The following is a 16,198-nucleotide window of genomic DNA, read 5'->3' on the forward strand; positions in this document are numbered from 1 at the left end:
AATTGCAAAGAGTTAGATAATATTAGTCAAATAAATACAGTAACTAATTAATTAGTAATTTGGAGAGAAAATCAGTTAAATTTCAAGTTGAGGCAGCAACAAGCAAAGATCAGCAATGGCAGATTGCAGGTGAAAAGCAGCAGAGTAAGCGGCAAGCCACCTGTAGTTAGTCTCTTTTAGCAGCAAGTATATAGTGCTTAAAACGTAAGAGCTACAAATGAAGAAATTAATAAGAAACGAGTACAATTCATTCTTCAAACACTGTGAAGAATTATTCAATTCATCAACCCAATTAAAGCAAAACAAATGCTACCAACGTGTAATTTTAAAAATTCAGTGGGTGAAACCAAATAGGACAGCCGAATGATAAAACTGTAAATTAAACACATGCGTCGATACAGCAAGCAATTGCGAAAAAATCAAAGCAATCCAGTGTCTGCATGCATCCTCAAACATTCCAGAGCTGTACTCAATTGTTCAGTATCTAATCTCAATGTATCCTGACGAATCCTAGATATTATGTACTGTTGTTGCCAGTTAAACTCGTCCATTTTTGCCGTCCGTTCTTTAATCTCTTCAGAAAGCTTAACCATCACTTCATGGTGGTACCGAATGAGGCTGAGGTGGTAAAACTCAGGATCGACTCCGGCTTGACGGGCTAGAGCTTTCATTATGCGCTTCAAATGATCAAACAAAAAGTCAACTCTAAGCCCGGCTCGGTGAAAAATTATGGCGTTCCACCACCAGCTGAAGATTAATTCATTGGTGATGTCCTGAAACAGAGTGTTGGACATGCTATACACAATTGCACAGAAATAGACTAGGAGAACCGACACTGTCCCTTGGCTGAAAGTAGTGCAACTGCCACCAATATCCCCATATTTGTCAAGCAAACTTTTGAGAACTCCGGCAAACTTCGGAATCGTTTTATAATCTCCCACTTTAACAACCTCAGAATCAAGATCCTCCGAAGCCATGAACTTCGTCTTGTTCCATATTTCCTTAATCTGAGAGGGAACTTTGCAAACGAGCTGTAAGAAATCTTTATCCGAATAAGGAAACTTCTGCAGTGAACTGCTTATTAAATTATGATCATCAGTACTCTCTCTATTGCCAGAGTCAGAAGACTTCATCATCCGAATCTCTTCCTTCATTATCCGAATCTCTTCCTCTTCCTTTTCGATATCATGTTCTAAGGCATCCAATTGGTCCGTTTCCTCCTTGGTGAAGGAGTCTATCATATCCTGGGTGGTTAAGCCTTTATCTCTGCTCTTTCTATTGATAGTTCTAAACTTTTCATCTTGGGACTTTTCTCGTAGAGCAACTGTTACCTATAAAGCAACAAGAATTAATTCAGGAAAAAGAATTAAGCAGTAGTAGTATGATCACTCTGGGGTCAGGAAATCTCAGATTTTATAAAATCCAAGGAGAATTGATACCATTGTCAAACAGCTTACAACTTTGTAAAAGTCTGTTCACACAGTTCTTAATTTATCCATAATGTCGAAACAAAAACATCTCTAGTCTAATTAATTTATACGCGTACCTCTGCAAGCACACAACTAAATTCGGCTATGAAATCGCATTCTGCACAACAATAAACACCTTCTTCTAGGTTTCTTTCCTCCTCGCAAACATCACAAATTTGTTTCCCGTAATTATCATCAACATGACTATCCTTTAGGGCCAGCGGATGATGGTGACTCTCAATTTTGATAGCTTGTGGTAGTGGGGAATGCAAAAGATGGAGGTTGAAGTTGCATTTCACACAATGCTGATAGGATGCCCCATGAGTAGAGAATCTATACTTTTGGCATGTCGAAGTGTGAGGTAACTTTTCAAAGAAAGAAAGAATATGCTCACCATCACGATTACCACCTTCAAATTCGACTCGAAGTTGCAATGAAAAGCAGTCGGCATCCAAACTGAAATCACATTCCCGACATTGATAAGTGAGGCCATTTGATGAACTTCTTTGACAAGCATTGCATTGACGATACCTTTTAGAATCTTGCGTCCTTGGTGTGGCTGTGAGAGGATGTCGGTGAAGGAGATGTTGCATTTGGCTTGGCAACTCGGCACAGGATTTATGGAGATAAAAGCTGCACTGGGCGCAGCCATATGCCAAGTCATCAGTTTCGATAAATTTCTCACAAAAATTGCACAAAATATCATCATTCCTCTTGTTTTCAAATGGAAACAAGAAATGGCCGTGCTCGAAATGTCTCAGCTTCTTTTCATCTTTCGGTATCTCGGTGACTACACAACGAACATGTGCATAGTACTCACATTTCGCACAAGAATAGGAAGGATGCTTGGGATTTATTTCTTCCATGCATACATCACAAGAAACAAGATCAAGATCGTCTTTGAATATCTGTTGATCGGCAGAAAGAATGAGATCATGACCATGTTTCTCATGCAGAATAGTTGGAGGCAGCGTGGTGAGGCCACACTGGACATGAAAATCGAGTTGACAATGGATACACCGTACAAAGAAAGTACCCTCAATTTTACAGAGGCATGCTTGGCATTGACTTTTATAGGACATATTCTCAACTAGAAGAAGAAGATGCTGGTGGCCTTCGTGCTTTATATTTGGCTTCAAAGACACACATTGAAGGTGCAAGTTAAAGGTACAGAAGTGCTCATCACAACTGTAGAATATGCCTGGACCATTAATATAGAAGCTACACGCATCACAACGATACTCCTCCGAAGATGCAATTAAGCGGAGTTTCAAGCACTGATGTCGATGGAAAGGGTAATGTTCTTTTTGTGGCAATTCGGCACATGATTTGTGAATATAAAACATGCATGGGGTGCAGCCGTAGCTCGGACCATGGATGTTTTTGTAGCACAACTTACATTTCATTTCCAAATCAACCTCCTCCAAGAGGGTCAATCGATGAAAATGACTATAATGTTCGATGTTTTCTCCAACTTCATGGTATTTGCACTCGTCCCTGAAGTAGGCATTGCGTTTTGTTGAGGGTTCTTCTGAAGCACAGTCAAGATCCAGATAGAAATCGCAAAAAGATTCACAGCTGTATATAAAGCCGTTTAAATCTTTATCACAAGCGTTGCATTTGTCGTCGAGGAATATCAAATTTGATGATTCTATAAGCACGAGATGATGTGGGTGGAGACGATGTTGGATCCGACTAGGTAGCTCGGCACAGCATTTGTGGATATATACTCTGCAGGCATCGCAGCCATATGATGGGTGCGCTTGGATTATTTTGTTGCATGCATAGCAAGCAATATCACCATCATCATCCGTCTTCTTCCCAACAGGAAACAAGGAATGATCATGACTGAAATGATTTAATCTCTCTCTTTCATGGAGTGTTACTTGAGTAATTACACAACGCGGATGTGTGTAGTACTTACATACAAAACAAACATAAAAGGGGTGCTTTCGGTTTGTTTCTTTCTTACAGACTTCACAGCAGTAACCAGATTTGATCATCATCAAGTACTCTTCTGCAATGAGGATGAGAGGATGGCTATGATCTTTATGCTCAACAACTAGTGGTAGAGATGCTGAGTCTGAGCCACACTGGACATGAAAATCGAGTTTACACTCGACACATCGAACAGAGAAAGTACCCTCAATCTCAAGACAACAAGCTTGACAATAATGAGAGAAACTATTTTTCATTAGAGTAAGAAGATGCTGATGACCTTCGTACTTGATGTTTGGCTTCAGTAATATGCATTCAAGATGCAAGTTAAAGTGGCAATTATCACACCGATAGATGAACTCACCTTGATCGATATCGAAACCACACCCATCACAAATCCAAATCCTCTCCGAAGCCTTAATATATTTTACGAGTGTCAAACGGTGGCGTGGATGGAATTCATCATGTTGGATCTCTCGCAGCAATTCACCGCATGATTTATGGATATAAAACTCACATGGTGCACAACAATAGCTAATTTCCCCATAAAGAATGTCTTTCCAGCACATCTTGCATTTTTTAGCCTCCACCACCCCCGCCGCCGGCGAAGCCACCAACGGATGCCGGTGACTAAAATGTTGCAGATGTACATCTGATTGATGGTATTTGACGACAAGTGCAGCGCATCGAGCATCAATCTGGAAATTGCAAAGGTAACAGCAGTACCTATAGCCTGTGTGTGATTGGCTACAGAAATCACAATCAAATGGTATGTTCCGCATGAAAGAGAATACACTCAATGAACTAGTGTATTCTTCTTTGAGGTGGAAAGAGCAGTGGGGACGATAGGCGATTTGGAGCTGTTGCGGTAGTTCAGCACAAGATTTATGAAACAAAGGAGACTTGTTACTAGGCCAGCACTGTTTGCAGATATACAAACTAATACCAGCTGAGAGTCCGCCGTCGCAAGCAAAGCATCCCTGGGGGAGTTTCTTCCCACACGACTGGCAGCTGTAGGATTCATCCAAGTACCCGCCGCACGAAGGGCACGTTAGCCTACCTTTATCCTCAGCAACGAGTGATAAAGGATGCTCGTGGATATGGTTCTCTTCAATAATCACCATCTTTTTGTGTCCCCCGCTCTCTCTCTCTCTTTTCCCCTTTGCTATTGCGGTTTAGACTACAGGGTCCGCTTATAATACGGCACCTGTATCTCGTACAACCAAATTTAATATTTTGTTTGAAAAAAAGGGCAGCCATTAGATGGAAGTAGGTAAATCCATTTAATATGTATGATTACTCCTCTGTACTGTAAGCAGAATCTAGAATACAAAATTTCGATTCGATTATGTACTGTTTTTTAGTGGATTTTCCTAGAAACTCACCCTTAACTAGCACCATCGCCAAGATTATTATTGACGTTACCGATTTTTTTCCCCCCTCGTTTATGAGTCATGCACGTTTCTGCATGCACAACTAAATAAGAGAACAATATAAAATTTTTTCTAAATAACTAAAATTTAATTAATTAGTTTGACAACCTGAGAAGTGATTACTTAATTTGAGTCTTGAGAAGCTTGTATCAAATTTGGGCCAAGTATTCTAAATTAACTTACCCCTTTTTATTAAAAAAAACAATTTTTTTATTAATTAGCCCGTATTTTTCTTTTCTTTTTAAACAAGAATGAAATAAATCCATGTTTATAATAGTTTATAGAGTATTTTAAGGATCGTCATCTGTAATCTAAAATTAATACTATCAAATATTTGAGAAAAATTATCAATTTTATAGCTGTTGTTTAATAAAAATTTTAAAAAATTAAATTATAAACGGTTTACCTTAAGTTTGAAAGTGTATAAACTTTCCACAACCCTTAAACTATATTATAACGTTAAAAGACTAATTTATCTTTGGACAATGACAGATTATGTAAAGACAAAACTAAAGATATTGGAATGGCTATAAGCCTATAATACACTAGTTCACAAACTATCGCAAATAAATTAATTAACAATATTAGAATCTTTTTTTAGAGGAGAATTGATCTGGTGGGCGAGTCGCTCGTCCTAGGTTGACCGACAATCTACATGTCCAGCTTTTATTGGGAGAGCTGTTTAATGAGACCCACAGCTCTCCCACTTGACATATAGACCGTTGCTAATTTCACCCACTATATTAAGAGTAGTGCTAGGTGTAGAGAAGCACAAGAGAAAGACGAGAGAATTTTATCTTCTCTCTCTCTACTCACTCACTCTTTCTTTACCATTTTCTTTTTTATTTCTCTCGTGTTTCTCTTTACCAAGCATTTTCCCTATATTAAAGCATCTTTTAGAGAATTAAAGTAAAATGACAATTTTATTACTAACATTCATTTTAAAGTGAAAAAATAGAATTACCCATAAAAATGACAAAACGAAACCGAGCCAAAAATATAAATTTTGAAATCGATAGAGGGCTACAATTTTGAAATCGGTGGTTGTTTTTGTTAATTAACACAACAGATTGGTGCTATTAAAGATGTCATCCTGTTCTAAAATGATAGAGCTTTTTTTTCTTTTTTAAAAATTTTAGTTTTTCGACAAAATGGTAGAATAATTTGTGCCTTAATGTGATTCTTAGTTGCTTTTTCATTTGTTTCGTAATCACAGCCTAGAACGTAGTCGATGGATAAATTTGGATTACAGACTTCGATTAGTTGATATTCATCAATTAGAAGGAAATGAACTTTTCAAATTTACTTAAAGGTAGAAACAATTCGTCAATCTTTTGTTTCCTTTTCTTAATTGATTAGTGGGTTGTTCCTCGAATCTCACCCTTAGCACCATCTCCAATTCTGAATTTTCCTCCTCATTTTACGAGTCACGTCGCGTGAACAAATTATATAAAGAATAATTAAAACTCAACTGATTGCCCGCGTGCAAGTCAACTCGGTGATTACTTAATTGAGATTCTTTTTTTTTTTTAAATCTTTTGCAAATACAGATCAATCTCGAAGGATTTTGCTAAATTACATTTGTACCTAACATTAACTTAAAAATTAATTTTTTAATCATTCATTTGCTGTTTATTAAATAATTAAAAAAATACAAAAAAATATTTTTACGTCAATAATAAATTATATTTTATGTAACTTAGTAGCTGCAAAATCTCAAATCTAATGCTTATAAAAAATGTTGTTAATTGTTATTTTATAATTTATAGTAAATATTAATAAGTGTTATACATTTGTGAAATAACAATAACAACAACAACAATAATAAATAAATAAATGAAATTAAAAAAAATGAAATAATATGATTTCTTAATTTTTTTTTTTTTTACTAAATGGTGACATTTGGAACATTGCTGCCAATACTTGAGAAAATTAAGAGATTTCCTCATTTTTTCACATCATCAAATACGTTCCCCCTTTTAAATTCATCAATCCAAAACCAAAACCTATTACCCTCTTTCAATCGGAGCAATTTAAAGCCACAAAACTCAATTTTAGTAGCTGGAAAACCCATCTTCTTCATCATGGCCTTCATCGTCTTTTTAGACAAAATTCATCACGGTTTTGTTGTTGCAAGTTTAGGGTTTACACTTGGGTTCGTTCCTTTCCTTCCATTATCTGAATGGCAAGTGCGAAGTCAATCAAATCATGATTTGGTAACAAAATAGCAAAACCCTAATTCATTGACCCATTTAATTGGTGATAGTGACAAAGAGGTACAAAATTGAATCTAATGCGAGCAGCTGGAGAAGAACAATTGACAGTATAAGGTAATTTGTTGGGATTCGATGGGAGGTGTATGTAAGATGTAGAGCCAATTTGGCTTCGTAGGTAGTTTGTAGAGCCCTAGCCTATTAACTCTGGGTCAAGCCCTCAAGAACGCAAGTGGGAACAAGAGATTTATCGTTGACTCAATTTTTTTTTATTCACTTCATATTTGATTTATCAATTTTAATTTTTTCATGCTATGATAATCTATGAACTGCAAGAAAGAGTAGCCCTTGCATCTCTTGATCTAAATGGATATATCCAAAAATGAAAACAGATTATTGATCCACATGTAATGTTTATTTTGAATAATTGTTCCTTAGTTTCTTCGTTGTTTGATTGTAATAGCGATTAGTATTTTTGAAACCAAGTGGCTTGTTTGAAGGAAACTAGTTTGAACTTGCTGAAACATTTGGAGAAATGTAGTAAATTTAAATTAATTAAGCTTGCTCTGTTCTAGCTCTATTTGATTGTAATAGTGATTAGCTTTGCCAAATGAATGCACGATAATTGTTATACTAGTCGATTTTGCTTGTGCTTTAGTTTCCAAATTTTTCCATTTGTGAACTTGAAATGGGAATTTGGTTGCTTGAATAGTCTTTGAAATTGTGTTTTCCAGCTAGGTGATTCAAGTTTTGTGAAATTTGCTTTAATGGATTCCAAATGTTATTGTTTCCCATTCATTCTTTTACTATATGTTTTTATGTGGTCTCATTTTGTGTTAAATTTTAGCCGAAGATTCTGGACTTAAAAATTAATATTCTTTGCCTCATTGCCTATTCATGTAATATTTTGGTGGAGAGAATCCTAAGCTTTTATGTTGTTATCACTTTTATTTGTTCCTTTTTTCAGTTATATATTGCAACCACTTGGTGGAAGCACAAGTTGGTAGCAATTGCAGCCCCAGGAAATGAGTTTCTACTTTCTATCAATTAGTTTCTTGTTATTGTAAATTGAGTTGATAGTAATGCTGAATGACCTATCATTTTTATTTGATTAAGTTTTTTTTAAATGATATTGATGCTGGATTATGAGATTCTTTTTTCAGATAAGAATAGATTGTTGCCTCACTTATTCAAATTATTTTCTTAGAATTTCAATTCCAGGCTTCAAAAAATTTCATTGACATGTAATGTTTCTTTAAAAAGAAAGAAATGAATTTATTAGTAGGTTATAGCAAGCCACCATCTTTTTTTTCATTGTGAAAAATTTGCAAGGTTGATAAAGATGCATATGGTAGAATCACAGGAGATGGAATCATAACAGTTAAATAATAAATAAGAAAATGACAAATATGTAAAGTCAATATTTAAGGAACTATGCTAAGTAATTAATGGTTGAAATCAATGGTCGAGTGATTATTGCACTAATAGAGAGTTTTGCATCTTGAGATAAGTTGTTATAGATTGTTATTCACCTTTTGTAATATCCTTTGCTTATTTTGTCCTTCTATTAGTTACTTGCATTAAGTTATTTATTTATTTAATGAATTTTGGTATTTGCATGTGCAGGAGTAGTCTTTGTGGTAATTTGAGATTTATTGCTAATGCTATTATAGAGAGATTGATTGAAGAATTGGATTTGGTTAGAGTTTTTGTTAATATTATGTAAAATTACCATTGAGAAAAAATAGAGAATATAAGAATTACTATTTTGCATTATTAAATTCTTGTACACTATGCTTGTTAAAAATATTGCATTAATTGACAATTACATAAGGATGTTATTGGATTCTTTTGTATTACTATATTATTTATTTTTATTATTTTTATATTAATACATTTGCAGAGCTTGAAATTAAAATGTATATATAAATTTTTTTTCTTTAAACAAAATTTTATAAAAAAAACTTGCATCTGAATGTTGTTGAAAATAACAAGTAAACTAAGGTCTTAACCACAGTTATTGAGTGTGGTTAAATGTATTTTAGCAACAAGCAAAAGACTTTTCACAATGCACCTGGAATGTTGTTAAAGATAGTTCTATTTAAGACAACATTAACATTCACAACGTACATTACACGTTGTTAAATCCATTTTTTTTTCTTGTAGTGGTGGTTGATTTTAGCGGTGTTGCTAATATTATATGTTGATGAAGTTGTTGATCGTTGGTTGCTAGAGTTGTGAGAAAGCAAATTGAGAATGGATTAAATGTTTATTTATTTGTTAATTGTTAATTTTATTTTATTTAATTACTGATTATGATCAATTAAGTGTTGTTGATGAAATTAAGAATTATGATTTATGAATTTGAATTATGAATTATGGTTCATGAGATTGTGTTAGGATTATAAATTATGAGTTATGATAATTCATACCACATAAGTTCAATTATGAATTATGGTTTATAAGATCATGTCACAGATCATGAAAATCTGAGATATAAAATTTCTTAAAAATTTTTAACTCACCCTGCAATACTTTGTTTCTTGATTTTAAGTTTATCTTCCCTACTTCAATTTAAAGGCATGAAGAAGAAATTCTTATTTAAGAAGTGGACAAGTTATCTTCTTTGTTTAGGTTGGAGTACTTTATGAAAATATCATATTACTGTAAATCTAAGGAATGTGTGTTACTGCAGTAATCAAAAGTGCATATATAGGTATAGAATTGAAACTGATTAACGAATGAAGAAATACACGTAATATCGTTTCTAACTAGAAATTAGATAGCATTTGACTTATAGAAAAACATATTTCAGAGAGTTAAGTTCTTATAAAGATATCGTTACACACTCGCTATATAATGTAAAAATTGAAAAAAAAAAAAAACAAGGCACTGTTCATCAGTTTTAGTATGTTAGACTATTTTCGATGTACACTTGTGAACATAGGTAGTATGTTATGGTGTTAGTCAAGTTTTTTTTTTTTCTTTTTCTTCTATTTAGTGCCCATCAATTTTAATTGGTGACTTGATTTTGATTGTAAAATATGAATTTCACCTTGAAGGACACATTTCGTAACTATTTCAAATCACAACCAACTTATCATTCGAGTGCTCCCATTCAGAAAATTCTACCGAAAAACTTTTAACATCTTGAAAATCGTTATTTACATCTAAAGAACAACAAATGTTTATATTTGAGGTTTTAGATCTCTTTCAATCTTGTAAAAATTAAAAAAAAAAAAGAATTCTATCTACTAAAGCCATCTAAGGCCATCACAAAATCCATCAGGCAAATGAAGCCACTATCATCGATGACCTCTTTTAATCTATCTATGCATTCCTCAAATATGCATCTTCCACTTTGTTTTGTGCCTATATTTTAACATACAACTTTTACATGTCTATGGACTCGCTTGTAACTTACGCTTCATGCTTTTATTTCTTGACGAGCCGATTATACTCTGTAACAGCAACCACTTGTGTTCCTTCTCTTCCTTGTGGTCAAATGCATTTTTTCTAACACTAGTTTAAAGCGATATCTCCCTTCAATTACACTAAAAAAAATTAAAATTAATTTTAAATAAAATAAAATTATGAAGATAAAAAAAAATTCAATTTAAATCAACGAACAAAATAAATTGGATTGAAGAGAAACACTAAGAATAGAATGTGCTGGGTTTGGTACTTGTATTCTTTTATCTCAAACTAAGTCCTTTTATTTTCTTTTAACTCCTATTTAATGTTCATGTTTCAGATAATAGTTAACTATTGATTTGAATCTTTAGTTTGAATATTTATTTAAATTTTTTAAGCCATCCATATCATCGTTCTTGTCGTCGTTATCATCGTTGTTATTATTATTATTATTAGGATGTGTAATTATGGTGGAGACATGAAGAGTAAGTGCAAAGTAAGAAGAGGTGGATATTAATTTTTAAGTTATGTTATTTTATGCTGTATTAGTACTTCATTTTGGATGACTGTAACTATAATTTTTCTTTAAATATGAACTTATGTTTTGGCTACCTTTTTTAATTTTAATTTCTAGTTGATTATATTTGCTAGGGTTTGTTATGCAAATTGATTTGGAATGGAATTAATATACGATATCACAATCGCACCTAAGATGCTAGGAAATGGTCAATGCATAACAATACACAAACAAGTTTATTTATTCATTTATTACTATTTTTTGGGATTTTAAAATATAAACCTTAAGTTAATTGCTACCCTAAACTTGGAGCATCATAACATACCATTCATAAGCTACAGTATATATGATAATGAACATCAGAGAAACCATCACATGTATGTTCCTCTCTGTCAAATTCTCTCTTCTTTTGTGTCAACCAAAACTACGAGTACCTATGCAACAGTGGTCCCGCAGAAACATTTCAAGCCGCTTCTACGCAGCCATTTACCTTCTATATTTTTGCTATACTGTTAAGCTCTTCGCCCTATTTCGCTACTGGGAGCCTGTTTGAGTGAAACTTCTGCAATGCTAACTTATGCATTTTATAAAATGCGGACTTGTACATGGTTGGTACCGGAACAACGACGTTTTACTAATGCCATGCATATGTATTATATGTCTGCACGAGAGATTTTGACTTCATGTAAATTGTGTGTCTCTAAAGAAAAAAGGACTTTGCTTGGTTGATCCCTTTTTGTAAATTACCTTAAAGTCAAGATAGACCATTTTCATTTACCTACAACACGAAGATGCTGCTAAGAACAAATTAATTATTTAATACACTGTTAGACAACATTGTACATGTAACAAATGTTTTAGGTTACACAGACACATACATTTGCAAATGCAAAGATGGGACTGGTGAGTTAAGGTGCAAAGTATACAAATCGGAGTATAAGCTACGTATGTTTAATTTCACAAGAACTGAAATTTTACTACCTAATGTGTTTTGTGGATTAAGTACCGTCTATGAACATTGTTAAACATGTCCACGTCAAGAATTTTTACCTCCATCTTTTGATAATATACAATCACCACTTCAGAAATCTAGCTGTTCTGCTGTAGTTTTGATAAGCTCTTCAATGTTTTGCGGAATCCATAGCACGATTCCATGTCTTTTGCTCTCCTCAGCATCCCATGGATGGAATGGCGACACTGTGCATTTCCTTGTTGGGTTCTTTTTATCTATAATTGTCAACCAAACACTATGTTATCGAGTTGGAGATGTATTCGTTTAACAGTGTTTCGACATGCATCAATGCTGCGTCTATTAACTGCTAATATCGCAGAGCAAATTGAGTCTTATGCCAATTGTGACACTACTCTTTGTCAATTAAAACTCTCCTCTGGTTTAAGTAACAAGATCAAACTGGTACAATTTTTTTCCAGAGAAACCAATCTGTTGAGCAGGTAGATTGAGAAAGTACTTCTGATATTTCAAGTAGTTGATCGTTTGATTAGCAGATAGTATTTTGGCAATACCCGCTGTGCCTTGAGAGCCGTGAGGGAATTCTGACGATTGGGTAGAGTTTGCATATATCTTCAAGTAGCTGGATCAAATCCTTGTTTCCACTCATTCGGAGTTCACCAAGATGCGTTTATCCCCATCTGCAAAGTTCAAGTATCCAAACAACGCAATTGTCAGACTAATAAAGGATACTAATTAAATGAAAATGAAAGTTTTTTTCCCCCCAATCATAAAATTTGTTCTAGTAGAATGATGCCAAAAGGATTAATGCAGTTCCAATTAGGCATAGGAAAAATGAATTTGAAAAAAACACTGGATCCAGCTTCTACAAGTAACTTTGCCGTCAAATATATGTGGGATGGTGGAGAGTAGTTTCTCAGTTTTTATAGAAATAAAAACTAATATTAGGAAAAATTTTTATAGGAATAGATGTCATTAGATATAAAATTAATAAAATTAAGATTAAATTGATGGTAATCCATGTGGGATGGTGGAGAGTGGTTTCTTAGTTTTTATAGAAATAAAAATTAATATTAAGATAGAGTTATTTGCACTCTAGGAATTACTCTTTTAATAAAATTTTATATAACTATAATTTCTTTAAGTTAGTTTACCATTAAAGACAACTTTACTATCTAAATAAAACCTCTACTCTTTAACACCTATTCACCATCCAACGACCAGCTCCATGAATAATCTTTTCAATACTGATTTTGTTTATTTCATTTTGGCAAAACTGATCATGGTGTTGTATTCATTATTCGATTTTTAAAAAAATAGCTAATTTGCTAATTTTTCGAAGAATCGGCTATCCAAGTGCTATGATATAAAATCTTAACAAAATAACTCAAAGAATAACTGGAAGAAAAATATTCTATTCAAGATGGTGTTGGTAAAGTGAGAATTCCAAATTGAAAGATGGAGATGCAGATGACTAGATTGTAGTGAGAGAGTTTAGAGGGAGAATTGTTCTAAGAACAGAATTGAAAGAAAAAAATATTATTTTAAAAAATAATAATAAAAGTATGTGATGATGAGCATTTAATTTAGGGCTATTTTAATTTTTAAAAGTGCCTTGAGTAATACTTTAATTTTAAAATATTTTCATAAAGTACACGTATAATAGAGTCTTCAAAGTATTTTTTTTAAATGCACATAACCCTACCACTATGAGAAAAAAAAAGTAATAATTGAGAGTTAAAAATATTGTGTAAACTATAATGCTGATACGACTATGTCAGGAAATTTTGTTTAATCCAAACTCAAATTGTAATTTTGGGTTAATTCCATAATCCCTCTTGCTGTTTGGTTATTAATTGTTGTTTAGTATGGGCATATTTGTTGTTCATGATATATTCTTAAGGTAAATGATCCATAAGCCGTGTAAATATAGGGTAAATTAAATCTTTATAGACTGGCCCTCAAGGACTTGAGTGGTTTTAAATACTTTTATTCAATTAATCACTCGAATTCAAATCATGAGAGAGAAAAGAGGCTTAAATTTTAATTTTGGTTTTCTCATACTTTTGCCTTTTAAATAAATATAATTATATACACACACAAAAAGAGAAAAAGAAACTAGTCTCTATCAACTTGTAACAAAGTTTGGTATTTGGATAAATTGATTCATCAAATTAATTGAAATTAAGTGTATTTTAATTATTGAATTTATACATATACAACTGTTTAATTACAAGCCCTTAGGTTTTGGTACTTGGCTGAGTAATTTTCAAGTAATTTCATTTTACTAACCACCTAAGTTTGAATTATGGAGAGATAGGAGTATAAAAAATTAATTTGAACTTTACTCAACCTCTACTTTAAAAAGGGATAAAAAAATGTAGTTTGTTTGCAGGGAAACAAATTTCTTTTAGCCTTACCGATTGCATCTAATGAAATCATGTGTAGATCTTGTTCTAACTCAGCATTCTAGAGGTCGCACTTTACCAAGACTTGATAAAGGTATACCCTAAATTCATTAATTCAAAAGAATTATAATTGAAATAAAAAAAATCAAATTTATTGAGATATCACGGTGCGAAACCAACATGGGCAATATGAATTTCTGTGCATTTTTCTTGTTTGTTCGAATCCACCAACATAAGCCTCTATTATAAGAAGTTATTTTGCAGCTATCAGAAAATAATAAACTGCATATCATTCGAGATAGGACAATGCTATTGTTGTAGAAGAAGCTAAAATTTTAAGTGGAGAACTAGCAAAGCTATTTAACGTTCATATAAAATCCACAAAAGAAATTTTTATGAATAAATGAAAAACCTCACTTGATGTAAGCTTCTTCAGTATTATTGTCACCTTTACCTCAACCCAAAATATCATCACTCAGATCTAATGATTAAAAAGCAAAAAATAAAAACATCCATTCTGTTCCAACTCTTGAAATATCCTCACCAAATTTTCCTCATAAATTTGAGTTTTTTTTTTTAATTATTTAACCTAACAACAATTCAACTATCTTTCACCTATGTGATCAGATTTGAATCTCAGACCTCTTATTTTTAATATAAGAAATTTTATCATATCAACTAAATAGCACCCACTTATTTTGAGATTTTGGTATGTTCATTAGCATTGATCACACTCAAACATAAAAAAGCTTTACTGATCTCTTCAGTAACATGATATCATAACGAAACATTGCCTCTATTTTACCTGCAAAATGAAATCACCTTAACCAAATTTATTATCAATCCTAAAGCAAACACCTAACCAACATTTTTGGGTTTCTTTATTCGGAAACTACCTCAGCGTCTTCCTCTGTACACATCAAACGGCCGGCACTGGTTTCGTGGCCCGATAAAGGCTATCAAGTGACCGGTATTTTCGCTTTTTCGGCCGATACAATACCTCATCTTCTTTCCCAAAAATCTCCTCGATTATTGCCCAGTAAGTACTCTCCTCTTTGCTTTTCTCGCCGTTGTTGTTATCTTCATTATCGCTTTTGCTTACCTGCATAAGCTGCTGATCCGTCGTCAACTCTGAGTCTAATAACAGCTTTTGGGGTGGTCTACGTAAAGATTCTGATGAATCCCCCATTGGAAAAATGAAAACCAATTCGGAAAAAAGAGAACTAATCTCACAAAAGATTGTATAAATTTCAAGAAACCCTAATCACTCTTTGTCTTTGTTTCTGTTTCTTGGTGTTATAATTTGTGTTCTGTATTGTCTGTTGTCTTTACGTGTAGCATGAGTTTTCAAAGAGAAACTGCAGGGTGGATGCTATGAAGATGGCTGGAAGATGTAGTGTGCTCTTTATTTCTTTTGATTTGTGAAAGATATTTAACAACTCAATAACAAGTCAATCTCAATCTTGCACTTCCAGTTCTATTCTAACATCTAGATCAGAGAGATTGAAGACCGTGTGATTTTGTGATCGTTCCATGATTGACTTGGTTGACCGACTACCTTGACTCTCCATCAATCAAACGGTGATCAGCTTTTTTTTTTTTTTGTCCTTTTTTTCTACCTTTTAAAGTTGGGCTGCTTGTATGGAGCAGCTTATAGTCCAAACAATTGACTTATTATTGGTCCCACCATATCTTTTAATTGCAGTCAATCTATATTTTTATGAAGATAAATTTTGAGCCGCCTTCTATTTTTTGATTTCTCATGAAAATGAATTGATTAACATCAGAGTCCCTAAAACTGTTTTGTTCTATGTGAAGTGTACAGGTTTTATTTTT

At 33.2% G+C, this 16,198-nt stretch overlaps 1 protein-coding gene across 1 annotated transcript; it reads right to left on the minus strand.

Moving 5' to 3' along the window:
* Nucleotides 1–266: 266 nt before the first annotated feature.
* LOC102611510 (uncharacterized) lies at nucleotides 267–4,601 on the minus strand. The gene is made up of 2 exons (XM_006464474.4): nucleotides 1,547–4,601; nucleotides 267–1,331 (listed from the first exon to the last, which is right to left on the minus strand). The coding sequence occupies exons 1-2, from the start codon at nucleotides 4,529–4,531 to the stop codon at nucleotides 420–422; spliced, it is 3,897 nt and encodes a 1,298-aa protein (XP_006464537.1). The 5' UTR covers nucleotides 4,532–4,601; the 3' UTR covers nucleotides 267–419.
* Between the last annotated feature and the right edge of the window lie 11,597 nt (nucleotides 4,602–16,198).

The sequence above is a fragment of the Citrus sinensis genome, chromosome 7 (assembly GCF_022201045.2).
Source record: "Citrus sinensis cultivar Valencia sweet orange chromosome 7, DVS_A1.0, whole genome shotgun sequence".
NCBI lineage: Eukaryota > Viridiplantae > Streptophyta > Magnoliopsida > Sapindales > Rutaceae > Citrus > Citrus sinensis.

Excerpts from the sequence above, each read along its gene's own strand:
- LOC102611510 (XM_006464474.4), bottom strand. The coding sequence starts at position 4,531 with ATGGTGATTATTGAAGAGAACCATATCCACGAGCATCCTTTATCACTC. Across the intron at positions 1,332-1,546 it reads TTAGTTGTGTGCTTGCAGAG|GTAACAGTTGCTCTACGAGA; the intron begins GTACGCGTATAA and ends GTTGCTTTATAG.